Source organism: Cricetulus griseus (genome assembly GCF_003668045.3).
Source record: "Cricetulus griseus strain 17A/GY chromosome 1 unlocalized genomic scaffold, alternate assembly CriGri-PICRH-1.0 chr1_0, whole genome shotgun sequence".
NCBI classification, from domain to species: Eukaryota; Metazoa; Chordata; class Mammalia; order Rodentia; family Cricetidae; genus Cricetulus; species Cricetulus griseus.
Window position 1 is genome coordinate 117,200,580 of NW_023276806.1, and position 19,878 is coordinate 117,220,457.

General features: G+C 42.0%; 1 protein-coding gene across 1 annotated transcript in view; it reads right to left on the reverse strand.

The window, feature by feature from the left end:
* Window positions 1-19,451, reverse strand: part of Kcnmb2 (potassium calcium-activated channel subfamily M regulatory beta subunit 2) — a 32,406-nt gene extending 12,955 nt beyond the window's left edge. Inside the window, exons 1-3 of the mRNA XM_027391820.2 lie at window positions 19,396-19,451; window positions 8,195-8,365; window positions 5,229-5,424 (exon numbers count right to left, since the gene is read on the reverse strand). Coding sequence (XP_027247621.1) covers window positions 5,229-5,424; window positions 8,195-8,365; window positions 19,396-19,451 — 423 coding nt within the window. The remainder of the gene's footprint in view (window positions 1-5,228; window positions 5,425-8,194; window positions 8,366-19,395) is intronic.
* Window positions 19,452-19,878: the final 427 nt, after the last annotated feature.

Here is a 19,878-nt window from a genome sequence, read left to right on the forward strand (position 1 = left end):
TATTTATTGTATAGTTGTAGAAGAATTTACTTGATACTTGTCCCCCCTGATAGAAGATAAGCATATATTGTTGACTTCATGGTCTGTAATTCATCAAAGAGTTTCTGTAATTTGTTTGTCATGTAAGTCCAATAAATGCAAAAATAATTCATTGCAAATGAGCAATATAGCTGCCTCTAAATCTATATGACAAAATACATTTCAAAGTATTACTTATAGTTATTCAGCCTGTCTTGTAGAAGTTCACACATGTATGGGAAAAATAAGTTTACATTAGATGGTAAGTCTAATAAATTAATTGAATAAAATTTTTAACATGGAAAATTGAAAAGACAGTAAGAGAAATTCAGAACTTAGTGGATGAGATTGACAGTAAACATTTCGGAATTGAGAAAAAAATTGCTGAAGGGTATAAATCCAGAATGAAGTGATGCAAGGGAAAATGAGAAAAGAAAGAAAGAGAGAAACAGACTAGATATGGTGAGGAAGGCCAACATCCAGCCAACTGTAGTCCCAGAAGGGAAAGAGGGAGAGAGGGAGAGATGAACAATGTTTAGTGAGATAGCCTGGGAGCTTTCTGGAACAGAAAGTGTAACAGGAAAGGGAAGAACTCTGTGAATGCTTAGAAGTCTGAATAAGGGTAACTTCACACTTGGGTGTGTGCTAAACTGTAGAAAATCACAGGAAGCAGTCTTTAAAAAGGCGAGATTGCCCACAGATGCAGCCGTGAAACTGAGGGCTGAGCAGTGAGCTCATCAAGAGATGACGGGACAAAGGAAAGGCGAACCTAGAGTTTTGTGTTCAGTGAATGTATCCTCCAAGAAGCAAAGCTAGAGAGAAACGCTTTCAGGAAAGCACAGACTGAGGGAATTCTCCAGACCAGACACTGCTCTTGAATCATCTCTAATGAGAGGTTGTTTTTCAGGCTGTGGGAAAATGGCTGCAGATGGGAGAGAAGAATAAAAGACTGAACACAATGCAAATGCAGAGCTGAGGGCTCATGGGAGTTAATATTTACTGCATGCAACTTTAACAATCTGTGCCCAAGTCTAGGTAAGCACAGAATGGTAATAAGAACATGCAAATGGGCTCAACACTGCCACAGTGGTCTTTGGGCTAAGCATTGACATTGTAGGAGCAGACTAGTTTAGTTTCCAGGAAGAGGAAGTGGGTCCTGTGAGTGACCCCATGAAGAGGGGTAGTCTTTCCCAAAATACAGCCAGTTGCTGTTCTTACACAAACAAACACTTAAAAACAAAAATAAAGAGACCCATGAACTTGATCCCTACATAAAGATCAATTTCAGGAAGACTGTGTATGGGGAAGAAAAGTAGTGCTTAATTAAGGAAAATGACCAGGTTAAACAAAAGGTTAAATAAAAACTTAATAAACAGGACAACAAAAGTACTTAACAAAATGGAAAACAAAATGACAAGGCACAGTTACAGTAAAACTGGAAATGTCTTCCATACAAAGATACTGCAGAGAGGGAGGGAAGAGGCTTGGACACACAGATTTTGTTGTTTGAGTCAAGTTCTTTTCTGTATTGCCCAGGCAGGTCCTGAACTCCTGGGTTCAAATGATCCTCTCACCTCAGTCTTTGGAGTAGCTGGGACTATAGGCACATGCCACTTTGTCTATATATTTAAACAACTCCTACAAGGGATATGAAAAATGAACAACCAGGAGAAGGGAGGAGGAGAAGAAATTCAAGTGACAGACACTTGAAAAACCACCCAAACCATAAGGAGACCTCACCACATCAGCTGTAAAGTCATGATGAGCATTTGGAACACTAAGAATCCTCTCAACAGGGCTGAGGGGAGCCTTGCTGATACAGGCATATTGGAAAAGCCCTGTCATTATTTACTAAGCTTTAAGGTACACATATGTCATGTTATGACCCAGGTAGTTCAACTTCAGATTTACAACTGACAGAAATGTGTGGGCCTGTAGTTTGGGCACAAAGAGTTATATATAAGAGCACCCATGGCAGAGCTATTTACAATAGCCCTGAGCTGTAGAAAACTCAATGTCTATCAACTGTAGAGTGAAAATCTAAGCTGACATTCCAAGTGAAATGGAAATGAATGAATTTCACCCCAGTGGAATGATGCCAACCACCGTGCTCTGTGAAGGAAGCCAGACAGATGGAAACATTCTGTGTGAGTCTGTATATATAGAGGCTTAACTTGAAGGAAAGCAAGACAGTGTTTACCAATACGTGCTTGGGTGATAAAAACCACAAAGAAAAACACAGAGGTAGTTGCAGTAATAGCTTGGGTGGTGGTTATCCAGGAGGGAGCAATGCCTATGGTTATGGAGGGGGGGGCACAGAAAGGGTACTTTGGGGGAAAAGGAAAGTCTCATTTAGTTTTTCTTGTGGTGGTTAATGGGGAAATCTTGATAATAAATAGTTGAGCTATACCTTCTGTATTGCACACATGATTCTGTATTGTGTCATGATTCACACTTAAAAACAAGATAATGGGTCAAAGAAACTAAATTGGGCCTGGACCACACAGAGAGCTGACAAGATTTTGATTCCAAGTATGTACCTGGGGTTGATAATGGGAACCTCAGTCCCTGTTTGTCACTTAAATAATGCAGCCAGAGCCACAGTGATGAGATGTCTAAACCAGGAAGGGGAAATAGCCCTTACTATCTGGTTCCTCTTCAGCTTTTGTGACTTTCCAGTTCCTTGGAGACCTGAGAGTTTTATAGGCACCTGCCTGTACAAGCCAGCTTTGATTAGGAATCTGACTTAGGGGGAGAAAACAGACAGTTGAGAAAGGCTAAGCCATGTCAGGACTGCTATTGTTTCTGCCTACTACAAACGAAAGAACATCAGAAGTAACATGTTCAAATAACATTCTCTGAAATATTCATTAGGAGAGCTCTCAGAGATATTTGCAAGAATTCTTTCAGGTTGTTGTAACCAAAATGCAATGTGGGTTTTATTCCTTTGTGGCAAAAAGCATTTGCTGCCCATGTGCTAATGTGGAACCTCCAAGCTACTAAAATCCTTGTAAGCTATCACTGAAGGAATGGCCATTGCAATGAAACATTTTACAAGAATGATTAGAGTTCATGAGGCTAGTTTCCTGGAAATAGGCACCAATGCTGCTGTTGGAGGCTGGAACCAGATTGTCTTGGCTTATTCGAGAATATTATGGGCATCTAAGATGCCTGTGTAAAATTCAAACCTAATATACATATAATTTGAAGTTGATTTGGCAGATTGGTGCAAATAAAACATTTATCGGTCATTATAGTCCTTCATAGACTTTATAAATGTAAATATTTTTTGGAGACAGGATTTTGCTACATGGTTTTGGCTTGCTTGGTACTTGCTTAGTAGTTTGGGTAGGCCTCAAACTTGTGGCAATCCTCCTGTTTTAGCTTTTTGAGTGTGAACTATAAGCTTGATACCACCATGCCCAACATCAAAGTAAAATTTATATATAGCTTCCATGTAATGCACATTCATTAAGTGTCTACCCATGTGGACTTTAATATATTAGTGTGGTGTTTTGAATGAGAAACATCCTCATAGGATCAGTTATTAGAATACCTGGTGATGGGGAATGTCCTTCTGTGTATGTTTACCTTATTAATTGTTGAATAAAGTACTGTTTGGCCAATGAGGCAGCAAGTTAGGCGGGGCTAGGAGTTGGAGGAAGATTCTGGGAAATGTAGTAAAAAAGAATTCTTGTGATACAGGCAGGAAGTGACATAGCAGGCAGACTCATATATAAGCAGAGACAAACAGGAAGTCCCCCCTTTTCTCTTGCTCTTGCTCTCTGCTCCTGCTCTCTTCTCTCTAGAGCCGCCATATGAGTCTGGGAAGAGGACGCGAGCAGAAAGTATCCTATATAAGGTAAGTCTTATGATTATGGTTGATAATTAAGATTGAGCTAGCATATAAGAAATCCTAGTCAAGCAGGGCATTGGTGGCACACGCCTTTAATCCCAGCACTCGGGAGACAGAGGCAGGTGGATCTCTGTGAGTTCAAGACCAGCCTGGTCTACAAGAGCTAGTTCCAGGACAGCCTCCAAAGCCACAGAGAAACCCTGTCTCAAAAAAAAAAAAAACCAAAAAAAAAAAAAAAAAAAGAAATCCTAGTCAATTGGCCAAGCAGCATTTGTACCTAATATAAGTCTCTGTGTGTTACTTGGGACCCTAATGTGGCAGTGGGCGGCACTTGGGCAGCCCAGTGGAAAGAGCCCACATGGCGGCAGGGCTTGGGCAGCTTGGAGTAAAGATTTATCGTTACAACCTGGCCCCTGGTTGACAGCATTGTTTGGGAAGACTATGAGGAGGTGAAACCTAGCTGAAGGAAATGTGTTGCAGGGGGAAGGCTTTGGGAGCTTATAGCTGCGCCTCATTTCCCATTCCCTTTCTTGTCTAGGTTGTGGTTGATTATGCAATCTCTCACTCCTGGCTCTTGCTGCCATGTCTCCCTGCCATGATGGAACCATGAAGTAAAATAAAACCTGTCTTCCTTTAAGATGTCCTTGGTCATGATGTTTTGTCATAACATCAAAAAAGTGACTAATATGAATACTATTATAAATTAGGCCTCTATGAATATAACATATATAAAAAAAGAATGTGACCAGCTGCTCCACTGTCCAGCCACCATGACTGTATCCTTTCAAACCGTGAGCCAAAATAACTCTTTGAGACCTTTACATACACACACACACACACACACACACACACACACACACACACACTGTTGACCACATGTTCAATTTCTTAGCCCAGCATCCTCTTACTTACTTATAATAATGACCTTGTAAGTGGCTATTATTTTCCTTTTGAAAAAGCAGGCCAAGGACCAGGGAGGTTAAATTATATGCCTAAGGTCACAGAACTAAATGTGGAAAAGCAAAGTCCAGTTTTACCTCATGTTTCCCAAGTCATGATAGGTATTTGGGCACGCACATCTCTTATTAAATTCTGTGCTTGTTTTGAAAGACTTAGGCTCATTATGGAAACAGTAGAAAACACAGCTAAATCTGCTCTACCATGAAATGAGGGAAGGACTTGTCCATAAAGCAAGCCTTTCCCTGGGCAGATCCAGAGAGTAAGTTCTGTGAATGGCACAAGCAGGGCCCAGTTCTGGTGTGTTTTCTTTGTAATATTCACAAAGCAGAAGTGGAAAGAGAGGGGAGGCAAGTAGGTTCTGCGGGCACCTGGGTGCAGTAAGTAGAGTCTGTACCTTCTGATTGATTTTCATGGTCTCTTCGGTGTGGTAGAGGAGGAGCTTCTCCCCGGAAGAACTCAGATTCACATACACCTGTAGGCAAGGGTACTGAGAGAGCTTCCAGCAGTCTGGCCCACAGCTGAAGGAACAGTTAAATGTTTCTGTGATGGACACGTTCAGCAGGGTGCATTGGGCTTCTTCTGTCCACACACTGCAGAGAAGGAACGAGAGTGAGCACGGGGTAGGGCTATTGTGCAGGAGAGGGTGCTTGGGGAGGACTGTCTCTTGGCTACTGAACTGCGTAAGTCTCCCCCAAATCTATGATCCATTTGTCTGTGTAGAGTTTATGACTTTGAACAGACCAGCTTTTGGCCTGCCGTGACACAGCACAAACTTTGGTGCCTGAGAACTTTCTTGGTGACATTCACAGTGTAGAATATTCACTAATATTTTAAGTGATTATTTTCTCCTTATTGAATTCTCTGGTAAGCATAGCACATGCTTTATTTTTAGTTTTTATTTCTTGAGACAGGGTCTCACCATGTAGGCAAGAATGGCCTGGAACTTGCTCTGTAGCCTGGACTAGCATCAACATTATAATTCTGTTGCCTCAGCCTTCTGAGAGAGGGATGACAGGAGTGTATCACCAGCCTAGCATGACCTTCATTCACTCTGTATTTCTGCAGTGCACAGCTTCTTGCTCAGTCTTTTTCATTCCAAACTGCACCTCAGCCTGGTTTGTAGGTATGAAAGGCTTTATTAAGGGAGGGGCTGGGGAAAAGTGACAAAAAGGCAGAGAGGCACAGGTTTGGACTTGACAAGATAGAGGGAGAGCAGTACTGTGCAATGAACTCATTCTAACTTGGGGAATAAGATAACAACTGCCTTTTGAAGATGTCAAGAGCCATGGCTGCTTATAGTCTTTCTCCATAACTGGCAATTTACACAAATTATTCCCTTTTATTCTCTTAGCAACCATATGTATTGGTTATTAATCCCTTTGAGAGGTGAGTGAATTGAGGGCCACAGAAATCAGGTGACATAGTCAAGAGCACACAGTTGGTAAGTGACAGAAACTGTGGCTTTCCCCTTCTCTAAGACTCTGCTTCATTCTGTCATGGTGTGCCTCCCCAGGAAATAAACAGAAGACAAACCCTTCTGGGCAGATAAAGGGCTCCATCAGGTTGCTCTGGGACATTTCAGCCAGAGTTCCAGCTAACCACTGGGTGAATTTCTTTTTACAGTAACTTTCATTTTGTGATCAAGTTGAGCATTTGCAATTAGGAAGTAACAGCAGCAATCGATGCTTTGCCTCTGGATATAAGCTATATTGCAGTGAGCAGAAAACACGTGTTCACAAGGAATAACAACCCTGCCCTTTTGCTGGACACACGTGGATAGCTCCTGTACTTTTTTGAATATGCCAGATGACTAGACTTGGTCTCCTCTGGTGTAGCAGATTGAATTTTCTGGAACATGAATCTGCTGTTACAACCAGAGGGTGAGGGGTACACATCCTAGATAGTTCTAAGCATGTGTGAGAATATAAAAGAGGTTTTGGACTCAGCAAACACTGGTGGCCTGAGACACTAGCACTTTCAGTGTGGAAGAGAGCACAACTGAAGGCCATCAGGAAAAGATCAGGCCTACTAGGACATGAAAGAGGAGCGAATTGCTACCATTCAACTCTACTTGGCTTCTAAAATGAAAGCGTTAATTCAGTTAGAGAAACAAGTGGCACAAAATGGCTTGATTTTCTCTTGGATTGAAATTTCCTGCTTTCATATGGAAGTTTCCCAGTTCAGTGTGTAAATGGCAGTGAGGGAGAGACACTGCTGGGGTTCATCATCTGGTTTTTGCAGGAGGATATGCTTTTGTATCATCACCTAGTAACTTCTCCTTGCTCAATAAACCCAAGGTAAACATCGAAGTGAAAAGGACTCACAATCTGTTGCTTTAAGAGATTACTGTCAGCCTCTCAAGCTTCACAACACATTAGAATCTCTTAGTTTCAGAATACCGAGTGCTGGTTCTGTCTTCAAACCACTTAATTCTGACCTTCTTTGGCTAGGACATATGAAAGTTCCCAAAGAAGCTGGGTGATGGAGAAGTAGGGTGGGTAAAAGAAGCAATGACAGACGTAGAGAATAGCAAGAATCATGACTGTTGAATTTGTGGAATGTGGCTTTGATATCATAACTGCCACATGTTTGTGCTGTGCTGCACTAAACTGTGTGACATGTGTACGCATGTACACTTGCATGTATGTGTGCACATTCATGTTTGTATACGTGTGTGTGTGTGCAGATACACTTGCAATTGTACATTTGCACATTTGTGTGTGTGTAGGTGCGTGTGTATGTGTATGTTACATGTTCATGTGAGGATATGTCTGTGTGTGTTTGTTGAGGCCAGAGGATGATCTCAGATGTCATTTCTCAGATGTCATCCACATTGTTTTTCTTTCTTTCTTTTTTTTTTTTTTTTTTTGAGACAGGGTGTGGGGCTCAGCAATTAAGCTAGACTTGCTGGCCCTTGAGCTTCAGAGATTGCCTGTCTTTGCCTCTCCAGTGCTGGCATTGCAAGTGCATGCCACCATGCCTGGACTTTTTATGTGGGTTCTAGGTTTGGAACTATGGTTCTCATGACTGTGCAGCAAGCTTGTTATGGAAAACCATCTCTCAAGTCCCTGTGTCACATCATCTGGGCCTCGGTGTCTCTGCATTGTTGGGTATGTCTACACTTACCTTACGGAGTAGTTGTGGGAAAGATACCAGCAGTATATGAAAAGTGGCCAGCTCACAGTGGACAGTTTACATATAGTCTACATTTACTATTATCAGATAACATTAGAAAACATGGTGTACCAGGTGCCTCTGAAACTTCTGAGGAAAGGTGAGAAAGATGATGTCAGAGGTGAACGGGCAATGGGGGAGCAGAGACGGGGAGGGCAGCTGATTCCTTGGTGCCCATGGCATTACCTCTGCATGTAAGAGCGCAGCAGTGTGATTCCCAGCAGGAAGTACATCATGATGGAACACACCATCATGGCCAGCCCTAGAAGGATAGCCCGGTCCTCTCCAGCCTTCAGTGCTGTCACAGTTTTCCTCTTGTCCAGGAGGTCATGGTCCCTGATTTTCTGGTAAATATTTCTGAAGTTAAAAATAATACAGTCTTACATGAGACTCAAAGTTATACTCATGTCCCTCAAGGGGGGCTAGCTTCCTACCCCTGCCTTCCTAAGGTGAAAGACCTATAGGAATGCTGCAAACACACCTGAGTGAAGTTGAATCTCAGTATAAGCCATGGCTTCCAACACATATCACACACACACACACACACACACACACACACACACACACACACACACACACACACACACACACACACACACACACACACACACATAATACACACACACACACACACACACACACACACACACACACACACACACACACACCACACACACACACACACACATACACACACACACACACACACACATACACACACACACACACACACACACACACACACACACACACACATAATACACACACACACACACACACACACACACATGAATACATAATACACACACACACACACACACACACACACACACACACACACCCTATATGCCAGGAAAGAAGAGAGCACAGACATACACATGATGATCCCCAATTCTGTATTTTGAGGATTCATGTCTAACTGTAAAGTAATTTTTCCTGTCCAATTCTAAGAAAGGCAACAGTTCCTTCACCCCTCAAGAAATGCCTTGGGTTTGTTGACTTCATATTAATGAAGCTGATCATTGCTTATAATTTCTGAATTTACACGTGTGTGTGTGTGTGTGTGTGTGTGTGTGTGTGTGTGTGTGTGTGTGTACATATCACAGAGTTCTGTTTATTCTTATCACCAGAGACCTGGAATGACACTTTCTCTTGATTTCCCAGATCAAGCCTGGGGCCTTTAGACTCTCTGGCTGCCCCACAAAAGCCTTCTATAGACTGGTAACCAACTGCCCTCTCAGTTCTATGATTCATTTTTGAGATTTCTTTGGAAAGTATAGGATTTACATCAAAGCTCTTTAAACCCGACCTTGTGTGAACTTGAAGAACAAACTGGTGCCCATTAGCTGTGAAAGGCAGTGGGTGGACAGACTTCTGAAGCAAGAAGACAGGCTGAGGCTGAGTGGCTTCAAAAACCCACAGGAAAATAATAACCTGTTGTTACTTGGCTAATATCATTTATCAACATGTATTTAACTCTGATGGCTGCCGTTGAGATCTGCGTTCTGCAGATGGAAGGCAGCAAAGATGATCTGTGCCGTTCTAGACTATTAGGCTGCCACACAGCGTCGAACATGCCAGTCTGCCATAAAATAGAATGGGTGTTATCAGTTGCCAATGAAACAAGAAACATAAAATGATCCAACTGAGTCATCTCAAAACTTATTTGGAAAATAAATGTTCTTTGTAAGCTCTAGAATGGATAAGTAAAAGGCAAAATGATGGCTTCCATAGCTTGCAGGTGTCTAGGAAATCTGAATATTACGCAACAAAATGAAAGTCTTGAGTGGGGGTTTGCGTAGTTATAAAATCCACCAATAAATGAATGAAGAAATGTTAATATGACAGAAGAATGAGATCCCAGTTAGGAGGTTGGTCCACACATGTATTGTGGGTGCTATAACTTTATGTGTTGGGGACATGGTCCCTGTAAGATAAGAGGAAAGACATGAAAATTAGTGCTAATTGAGGCTGGGAGTTCCCTGGTAGATCAACTCAGTGTCTTGGCAATTACCCCCAGCTTAAGGGACCCGGACAAGAAGTCAGTAAAGGTTAGGAAAGGCTTCCAGGAAGACTGATGTTTTGAACAGAGCTTTCAAGATTGATTGCTGTTAGGCAAATGGGACATAGCGTTGGTGATATTGGATGGAGAGATCACAGAAGCAAAGGTGTAGGGTCTTGGAGTTGCACAACAAGTACCAGGATTGACTATGCTAAGGGCCCTAGGTCACACACCATAGCAACAGGGCAGCCAGATGACAAATGTGGTGCCATGAAGGTTTTGAAAGCCATTCTAGAGAGTAGCCTTCCTCCTGTAATTAAAGGGAAGCTGTCAGCTGGTGATGTGGCCAAAATTGAGTTTCAGAGTGATTGCTGTGCCTGCAGTGTTGAGATTAGAAACAGGCAAAGTCTTAAATCAGGGAGGGAAGGAGGAGGAAGAATTGGGAGATGGTCCAGTAGTGTTGGCAGAGGATCATGAGGGCTGTATCCTGGCTGAAGATAGGATAAAGGCACAGCAGGCAACCTGTGGAGGCACATCCAGGAGATGAACCCTCAGGATGCAGTGGCTGGTTGAACATAGAAAGGATGAGGAGGCAATGGGAGAAGGAGATAGCTGAGCTGTGTGCTGTAGTGTTGCTGTGTATGGTGGGGAAATGTGATGAGTGGGAAGGCCCAACTCTTTTCTGTCCACATCTTTTTGGAGAATGGAAGTTACTGTTGAATCTACAGGACAACAGAAATCTTTGGAGGGGGCTGGTGAGATAGCTCAGGAGTTGAGACTGCCTGCACCTAAGCCCAATGACCTGAGAGTTTTCCTGGATCCCATATGGTAGGAGAGAAGTGACTCTGCAAGTTATCTTCTGACCTCCACATGAAGGCATGTGTCCAATAAACAAACAAACATATATAAACTTAGAAAGTCTTTGGGCTGGAGAGATGGCTCAGTGGCTAAGAGCAATGCTGCTATTACAAAGGACCCTGGTGCAGTTCCTAGCACCCAAATCTATAACTCCAGTTCTAGAGAAGCTGACGCCCTCTTCTGGCCTCTGCAGACACTGGGCATGCACTTGATGCACAGATATACATGCAGGCAAAATACCCAAACATATGAAGTAAAAATAAGTAAATTAAAAAAATAAGGCTTTGTAAACAGATTTTCAGTTTTCCATTAAAGTCTGTTTTGCCCCAAGCAATAGTACACTTAAAAAATTTCAACCTCAATGTCTACATAATTTTTGGAAATTTCATGTCAAAACTGAATTTATAATTCTGGAGATGGATAATGTAGATGACACAGTCTACCTGGACAGCAGCGAGACATCACTGCATATCTGGTGATAATGCTGATTGGACAGTCCAGAAGGGAAGCAAGCTGGTCCCTGAAAGCTAGCTTACTCTAGGAACAACTACTGAAGCATAGGGGACCCAAGACCAGTTCACACTGTGAACAGAACCTACCTACTTTACCAGCCTGCAGATTTCACAAAGACTGTTTAAGCAGAATTATTTTAGTACAGTAAGTGGATATGGAGATTTTTTCTCCTCTGTGTGTTAATGGATCATTTTAATATCTTTCATCATGAAATTGGTTGCCATGAAGATGTTTTCCTCAGCAGTAAGATTGCTTGATATATTTTTTTAAAGGCTGGGCTTCTGAGACCCTTTATAAATATATTCTAATAAGCATATTCATGTGTATGTGTATAAATATATCATTCTAAGAGATGTAAAAACAATCTCACATTTCCTGTGGGGCTTGGCTAGTTTATACTGATTTATTTTCAAATCCTTTTTGGGGATTCAGTTAGTCTTAGTTAGTGTTACTATTGCTGTGATAAAACATCATGAGCAAGTCAGGGAGGAAAGGGTGTATTTGACTTGCACTTTCAGATCCATCACTGGAGGAGGCCAGGATAGGAACTCAAACAAGGCAGAAACCTGGAGGCAGGAGCTGATGCAGAGGCTATGGAGGAGTGCTGCTTACTGGCTTGCTCAGACTGCTTTTATAGAACTCATGATCATCATCCCAGGGATTACACTACCCACCATGTGCTGGGTCCTCCCCCACCAATTACTAATTAAGAAAATGTCCTACCAAGCTTGCCTATGGCAGATTCTTATGGAGACACTTTCTCAATTGAGGTTCCCTCCTTTCAGATAACTCTAACCTGTGTCAGGTTGATGTAAAACTAGCCAGCATAGGATGCTGTTTTTCTGACATTTTGGCTTTGCTGGAATTTTTGTCCTAGTTTCAAATCACAACTGTCATCACCGCCACAGACTTCTCAGCCTTATCAGTTAATCAAAGTTTGCTCCTTTTCTGTATTTAAAAAGCCTAGAATAATTGATTTTGGGTGGGAATTTTTTCAAAGGTTTTTATAAACAACGTGTGTGGGGCCAGGCATTGATGGCACACACCTTTATTCCCAGCACTCGGGAGGCAGAGGCAGGTGAATCTCTATGAGTTCGAGGCCACCCTGGTCTCCAGAGTGAGTTCTAGGACAACCTCCAAGGTACAGAGAAACCCTGCCTCAAAAAACAAACTAACAAAAACAAAAAAAGTGTGTGTGTGTGTGTGTGTGTGTGTGTGTGTGTGTATCTGTACAGTACAAAGAATTCATAGGCATAGAATGAAATCAGACAAATAAGAGAGTTGAAATGAATGATATGGAAAACAGCAGTGGGTGTGTCTAAAACAACAGGTAAGATTACACATGTTTTCAATGTATGTGTTAGAGAATAAGAAAGCCCTAAAATCAGTGCACTCAGCATCTAAGGAAATTATGAACTAAGTGGAACATTCACAAAGAAGGAATAGGAAGGAAATGGCCATGAACACTAATAAATAAAATAGAAGGTAACTGTTAGAGGAGCAATGAATTCAAAGGTTAATGTGTTTTGAAAGACAAAAGAAATGGATACATCTTTGACAAGTCTGACAAAGAAAACATATAAAGTCCAAGTAAGAATGAGGAATTAAAAACCACAGTTGTGGGTACAGCATGCTTTAGAAATGGGACATTTAAAATACTTTTGCAGTGAGACATTTGGAAACTTTAAGGTATTAAACTTATTGAAATATACAGTAAGGCTTTACAAATATGTAACTTATTGAAACCAACTCCCAAATAGCCAGAAGACTTAAATAATACTCAATTATTAAAATTTGAATAACTAAATGTTTTAAATAATTCAAAGAATTTTAATCATGGAAATACAAAGCTCTAACAACTTACAGCTGAGCTCAAGCTATATTATACAGATAATTCCAGAGTACAAAAATGAATGCCAACCAGCCTGGTTATGAGGTTGGCAAATTCTGAGACCAAAACCAGTTAGAGAAAATGTGATGGAAAATTACAGGCCAACATCATTTGTAGCCACAAGTATAAAATCTAAAAGAACTTAGTTCACCAAATCTAACTATATTTAAAAAAAAGGAAATCTGCAATGATAAAGTTACTATTGTTGTATTTTAGAAATCATCATTAGATTTCTTTATCAATATATGAAAAACATTATAAACTGATAATGTGATTATGCAATCTAGAACTATATCAACATCCATTCATGGTAAAAGGTATTATCAAATTAGAAATACAATAATCTTCAATGTAATAAAAGGGAGAGAAAATCTACCTGAACTGTAATTGATACAATTACCTAGTGGTGAAATGTTGAATAACCTTACTTTACGAGTCAGGGTGAAAATGTCCACCATCACCAGTTTTATTTTAATTTACTGAAATACAAGCTAATATAATTGGGCAAGAATAACAAAGGAAGCTATCTTTGCTAATATAGAAGAAACAAAAGCTTATTGTTTACCACCGATTTGTTATGAAGGAAATACAAAAGAACGATTAGATAAATTGTTGTTAAAATTTAGCAGAGGCCTGGTGAGAGGTAAAGATAGGTGTTTGTCACCAACCCTGACAACCTCAATTTAATCTCCAATACAGGTGTGAAAGGAGAGGACCTGCCCCTACTGCTGGCCTCTGACTTCCACAGGTATAGCAGGGCACACACACACACACACACACACACACACACACACACACGAGAGAGAGAGAGAGAGAGAGAGAGAGAGAGAGAGAGAGAGAGAGAGAGAAACAGAGACAGAGAGAGAACATAGTTCACAGATATCAAATCAAAATTGGTGAATAATACACAGTAGTCTTTCCATCTAATAGCAAAAATGTAAAATGTATTTGAACATTAAAGAGGTGCAATGGACTTCCTGAAGGGGACAAAATGCAGTTTTCCTTGGTCTAGAAGGTTGTAGTGAAAGAAATAGAACAATTTCTCTTTGTGTTATGATAAAGCTTGAGAGGAGATGTTGCGTGGAGGACCTTGCCGGATTCCATGGCAAGCAAGTGTGACTGAGGGGGAGGGACAAACACGCCAGGCAGACAGACAGAGCTTAAGTGAGAAGTTTTACTAGAAAGGAAAGTGGGGGGGGGGGAGAAAGAAAGAGAAAAGAAGTAAAGATGATTGAGATGACAGCGATGACAGAGAGAGAGGGAGAGGACAGAAGAGAAGAGGGTGACAAAAAAGTCCTGTCTGCCCCTGGAGAACAGCAGAAAAGAGAACTGGAAAGAGAGGCTCAGGTAAAGAGAGTGTAAGTGGGCGGGGTCTTTCTTTTAAAGGGGTCCTTTGTACCTGGGCTGACCAGCATACTGCCTGAGTGCATTCTGCCAGGTGACAGAGACATGCCAGCAAAAGGCCTGAATCCTTGTTGAGCCAAAGATATTTTAAGTTTATGGCCTTGGCTGCCCATTTTTGGTGACCTAAAATCTGGGAAAGGATGGGTGAAACAAAGGGTAGTCCTACTTTTTGTCTCTCTCCCACTGGCTTCCTCCTTGGCTGGTTGAGAAGGAGGCTCTACTATCAGCCTGAGTAACCCACTAGCCCAGTAATTCTTCTGCAGTTTCCTACCCTCTCCTTAGTCATTCTGTAATCCACTACTCTTTGTTGAAACACCAATATGATGGCCTGCAAGCTTCTGCTTTGGTGGTTAGGACTCCCCCATGTGACGGAGCTGCATTCTTTGAAGAACTTTCTTGCTTTTCTCTTGCTAATCCATATTTTGTCTCAGAACCTTGTCCAAATCATGGTTGTTTTTAAAGACTACTTTCTGTCCCTTCCTGGAGGCCAATGTAGGGAATCCTGTTCAATCAGCAAGAAGCTGGGTGACATAAAGACTTCATCACAGATTCACTAATGAGCATCACCTTCAAGCTGAATAGTTTTTAACAGTAGAGACTGTCACATTTGAAAAGTTCCCGTGTTATTAAACAAACAAACAAACAAACAAACAAAACCCAAAACATCTTTTAAAGGTAATTTTCTCATTTCCTTGCTTTTGTTTGTTGTTTTATGTGATTATTGGGTATTCACCCAAAACCAGTCCAGGTAAACTGATGATCCTTGAGAATTCGGCATCAATACAATTCTCTGACACTTAAATTACAGCTTTAATTTTTTTCAAGAATGATTTCAGTAATTATGGGATTTAAAGTAATAAAATGCTTTTGTGGTGCAGGTTGTCAATGTGCATGCCCTTGGCATTTACTGCTAAGAGATGAAAGTAGAATCAGCTGAAGGACACCGTGCCAGCCACTTCTCCAAGCCGGCATTCCCAGCTGAATGTGTTTAGTTTGTCCAGGCCTTTCCTTGACTGCATCTGCATCTTTAGTGCCTGCCTGAGCAAGAACACACAGAAGCCCAGATTAATTCAAAGAAAGTAGGTCTTCAGTTCATCTGTGAGATGACTGATCTTCATTATCAACTTGGCGGCATTTAGGAACACATGTTCAGGAGTGAGGAAAAGAGTCTCTGCCTGAGTGTGGGTGGCACTTGTCCTATGGGCTGGGATCCCAGGCTGAATAAAAGTGAGAAAGCAAGCTGAACAGCAGAGTTCATTTCTCCTTGCTTCCTGACCGCAGACATGATGTGACCAGCTGCCTTAAGCTCCTGTCTCCATGACATCACCTGCCATGATGGATGGCCTCCTCAAACTGTAAGCCAAAATACAAAATCAATTCTCCCTTTCTTCTTTGAGTTTCCTTTGTCAGTTACATTGTCACAGCAACAGAGAAGTAATGAATACAATGTGTTTGGAGCATTGAGTATTTGTTCAAATGCTTGTTGCCTTCTAGGCTACAGTTTCTTACTTGAACATGGAATTATTTTCCCATAATGAAGGTAACATAAAATGTACAAAGCATTGGAAATAAAGAAATGTGTATGTGGCTGCAATAATCACTTGCATGCAACTTCTTAACTTGCTTTTTTTCCCCCCCAGCAATGGTATGTCAAAATACTGTAAAGTACTAAGTTATAAATTATATATCATCACTTAATAGCTTTTTTTATTGTTAATATTGAAGTGACCCCCAAATTTCTACTGTAAATAGCTTCTTATTATGACAAATAATTTTGCTTCTGAATTTTTTCAAAGGAATTTTATCTATAGGACAATTCAGGTTTTAAGGAGGAAAACAAACTCCCCAAACAATATTTAATAAACCTCCCTCCGGTCTTATGCATGCCCAAAACCATTCTCAATTTTGATTTCTATCATATTCTTCCTGATGTGTCACTCAAGCTGCAGAATGCTGGTAAAGTAGGTGTGTTTAAAACTTAGCTTTACTTAAATAATAGTACAAGATTAACGAGGAAGAAAGAGACCTGGAGGAAAAAGGCAAACATGAGATCGGCAAGCATAGGGAATAGCATAGCAACCTGGGACTCCACCTGGCTTGGGCTGTGCATCTCCCTCTTCTAAAGGCAATTGGGAACTTAAGACCCTCACCAGCATGTACTCTGTGCACATAGCAGTCTCTGAACCTGGCACCTAGCAAACTGGTGGAGCCTTTGACTCTCCCCAGGTTCATCAGGCTACATGTATTTGTTTGTTTGTTTTGTTTTTTTCAAGACATGGTTTCTCTGTATTGCTTTGGAAGCTGTCTTAGAACTCACTCTGTAGACCAGGCGGGCCTCGAACTCACAGAGATCTGCCTGCCTCTGGCTCCCGAGTGCTGGTATTAGAGGCTTGTGCCAGCAACACCTAAGGCTGCATGTATTTATTTTAAACAATGATTTAAGTTTCTTCTCTTGACAACCATCAAATAGACAGTTTCTAGTTAATGTATTCCCAATCCATTCATGTGTAAGGGTAGGAGGGCTGATCAGACCTACACTGGTTTGTGGTACATGATAATAAGGAAAAACTGGTTACTCAAGTGAGTTTTTAGGGAGACTCCCCTAATTAGCATCATATACTTATGGACATGAGTGTGCATATGATTCAAATCAGATGCATCATGGGAAGGACATACATGGCAGAAAAAATGATTTTATGATCTAATCTATCAACCAAAAGAGAGAACCACTCTAACTACACTTCTTAGGAACAGGCTTCTCCTCCTCTTCAAGTCCATAAAAGGAAGCCTCAGACAGGAGTCAGGGCCTTTGACCTCTTTGTTGCTCATGTGGTCTTCTGTTTACCCACAATGCACTTATTTCTGATCTGTGCCATTGCTTTACTTTTGAAGAAAGCTTCTTTGTTATTTTGCAGTCAAATAACCTTTACTTCAATTCTTTGGATTAAAAAAGCAAGAACCTGGAAATACCTGGCTCTGGCCCAGCCACTGGTAACAAGTGGAGGGAATAAATATTTAAAAACAGTTTTAGAGAGCCGGGGGAGACAGTTCAAGGGTAGAATGCCTTCTATGCAATCATGAGGAACAACACCCACATAAGAATAGCAGGGCACAGTGACTCACCTACAAACCTAGCACTGAGTATGGAGTATGGAGTGGAGACAGGCAGGCAACTGGCTGGCAAGTCTAGCCAATAATTGAACTCCAGGTTCAGTGAGAAACCATATCTCAAAAACTAAGCTGGAGAAAGGTGGAAGACACCCAGTATCAGCCACTGGCCTCCACATTTTTGTATGCATGTGGGCATATACAACAGAGAGAGAGAAAGAGAGAGAGAGGGAGAGAGAGAGAGAGAGAGAGAGAGAGAGAGAGAGAGAGAGAGAGAGAGAGAAGGAGAGAGAGGTTATGTAATTTTATGAGTGTATCTTCTCACTAGGACAAAAGAGGTGGCTGGGTTGAGCTGCATAACCATTTGGTTTTGCATTGTGTGACCTTACCCTCCCCTCCTGCCTTCTTTCTCATGCCATGTGTTCCCTCCCATCAGCTGTTTCTGCAAGCACTCTGAAGGATCTATGAACCTGCCAACCCTCTCTGAGTCCTCTTGTAGGTCCAGCCTTCCTCCTGCAGTATAACTGGTTTCTAGAAACTCAGGTCCATCTCGTGAGTCAATTTACTCAGTATCTACTGTGTTCCGGACACAGTGCAGGGCTCTGGAAATTCACAGACAGCAAAACAAAGTCTGATGGGGTAGAGGATGATGAGAGTGGGAGTGGGTTCGAGTCCTGACTGGGTAGCTTCAGGCAGAGCTGAGGTTAACGAAGGAAAGGTTGCGTAGGTACATGAGTGAGGGAGGCTATTTCTGACAGGGAACAGTTTTGCAACATCACTGGGTGTGTGTGAGCATGTAGGGGAAATGGAGGCCAAAGGCCAGAGTATCTGGAGTGCCCACCCTGTGGGGTAGAGCCCCTCCCACATTTTAAAACATGAGATTCAGTTTCTATGATGGTCAATCTCCATAGGATTTATAACAACCATGGAAACACACCCCTGGCATATGGTGAAGTCATTTTCAGAGAAGTTTAGCTGAGGAGGTAACCAGAAGCAACTTGGGGAGGAAAGTGTTTATTTCAGCTTACAGTCCTGGGATCACACTCTGTGACTGAAGGAAGTCAGGACAGGAACTCCAGGCAGGCACCTGGGGGAATGAGCTGCTGCGAGGCCATGGAGGGCACTGCTACTGGCTTGCTCTTCATGGCTTGCTCAGCCTGCTTTCTCATAGTACTCAGGACCACCAGCCTGGGGGTGGCCCTACTCACAGTGTGCTGGGTTCTCTCATGTCAATCATTAATCAAGAAAATGGTGGGGCATTTTCTCAGTTGTGGTTCCCTGTTCCCAAATGACTCAAGCTGTGTCAAGGCGACATAAAACTGGTGCTCACAGGAGGGAAGACTCTCCTTGAATGTGGCAGTGCCATCTTAGAGGATGGGTTCCTGGGCAGGAGACAGCAGGAGCGCTGTCTCCGCTTGTTGACTACAGGTGCAGTGTGACCAGCTGCCTCACATTCCTGCCACCGTGTCTCCCATTCTCCAACCATGCACCAGAGTAAACCCTTGCTCAGGTCACAGTGACAAAGAGAGTAGCCAACAGAGTCCTCATTGTCCTCCATGACCATCTATTCTGTAAAGTCTGCCCAAGAGCACCTGGAGTCAAGTGTTTTACCTTTTCTCATCATGTCTGTAAGATGAAGAGGTCCGGCCACTGGTCCATATAAACATCTTAGAGGATGTTGGTCCCGTAGCTCCTTTCCTCACAGTGGAAGTCCAGGGGGATTGGCAGAAAGACCTGCAGAGGACACACTGGGGTTAACTCTGTCCCTGGGATTTTCTGGAACTCTGTGTCAACAGCAACAGCTCAGAGGATCAGCTCTCTTAAACAGTCCTGGGCTTTTACACTGTCGGGGTGCTGGGTCTGTTCCCTGAAGAAACCACACTGAAAACTGGCCCCTCCCCAGAACTTTGCATCCATTTTTATAAGGCTTGGTCCTTTACTGTCTTCACTGACAGGCTGGGGTGCCGCTGCCTCATGGAATTTTGGTTTTCTCACTGGTGTCAAAATCACAGTGCTTTTTTCACAACACAGAATCAGTTTAGATTCCATCTCAAGTATGATGTACTTTAAAAATATTAGCTACTTCTTCCTCTT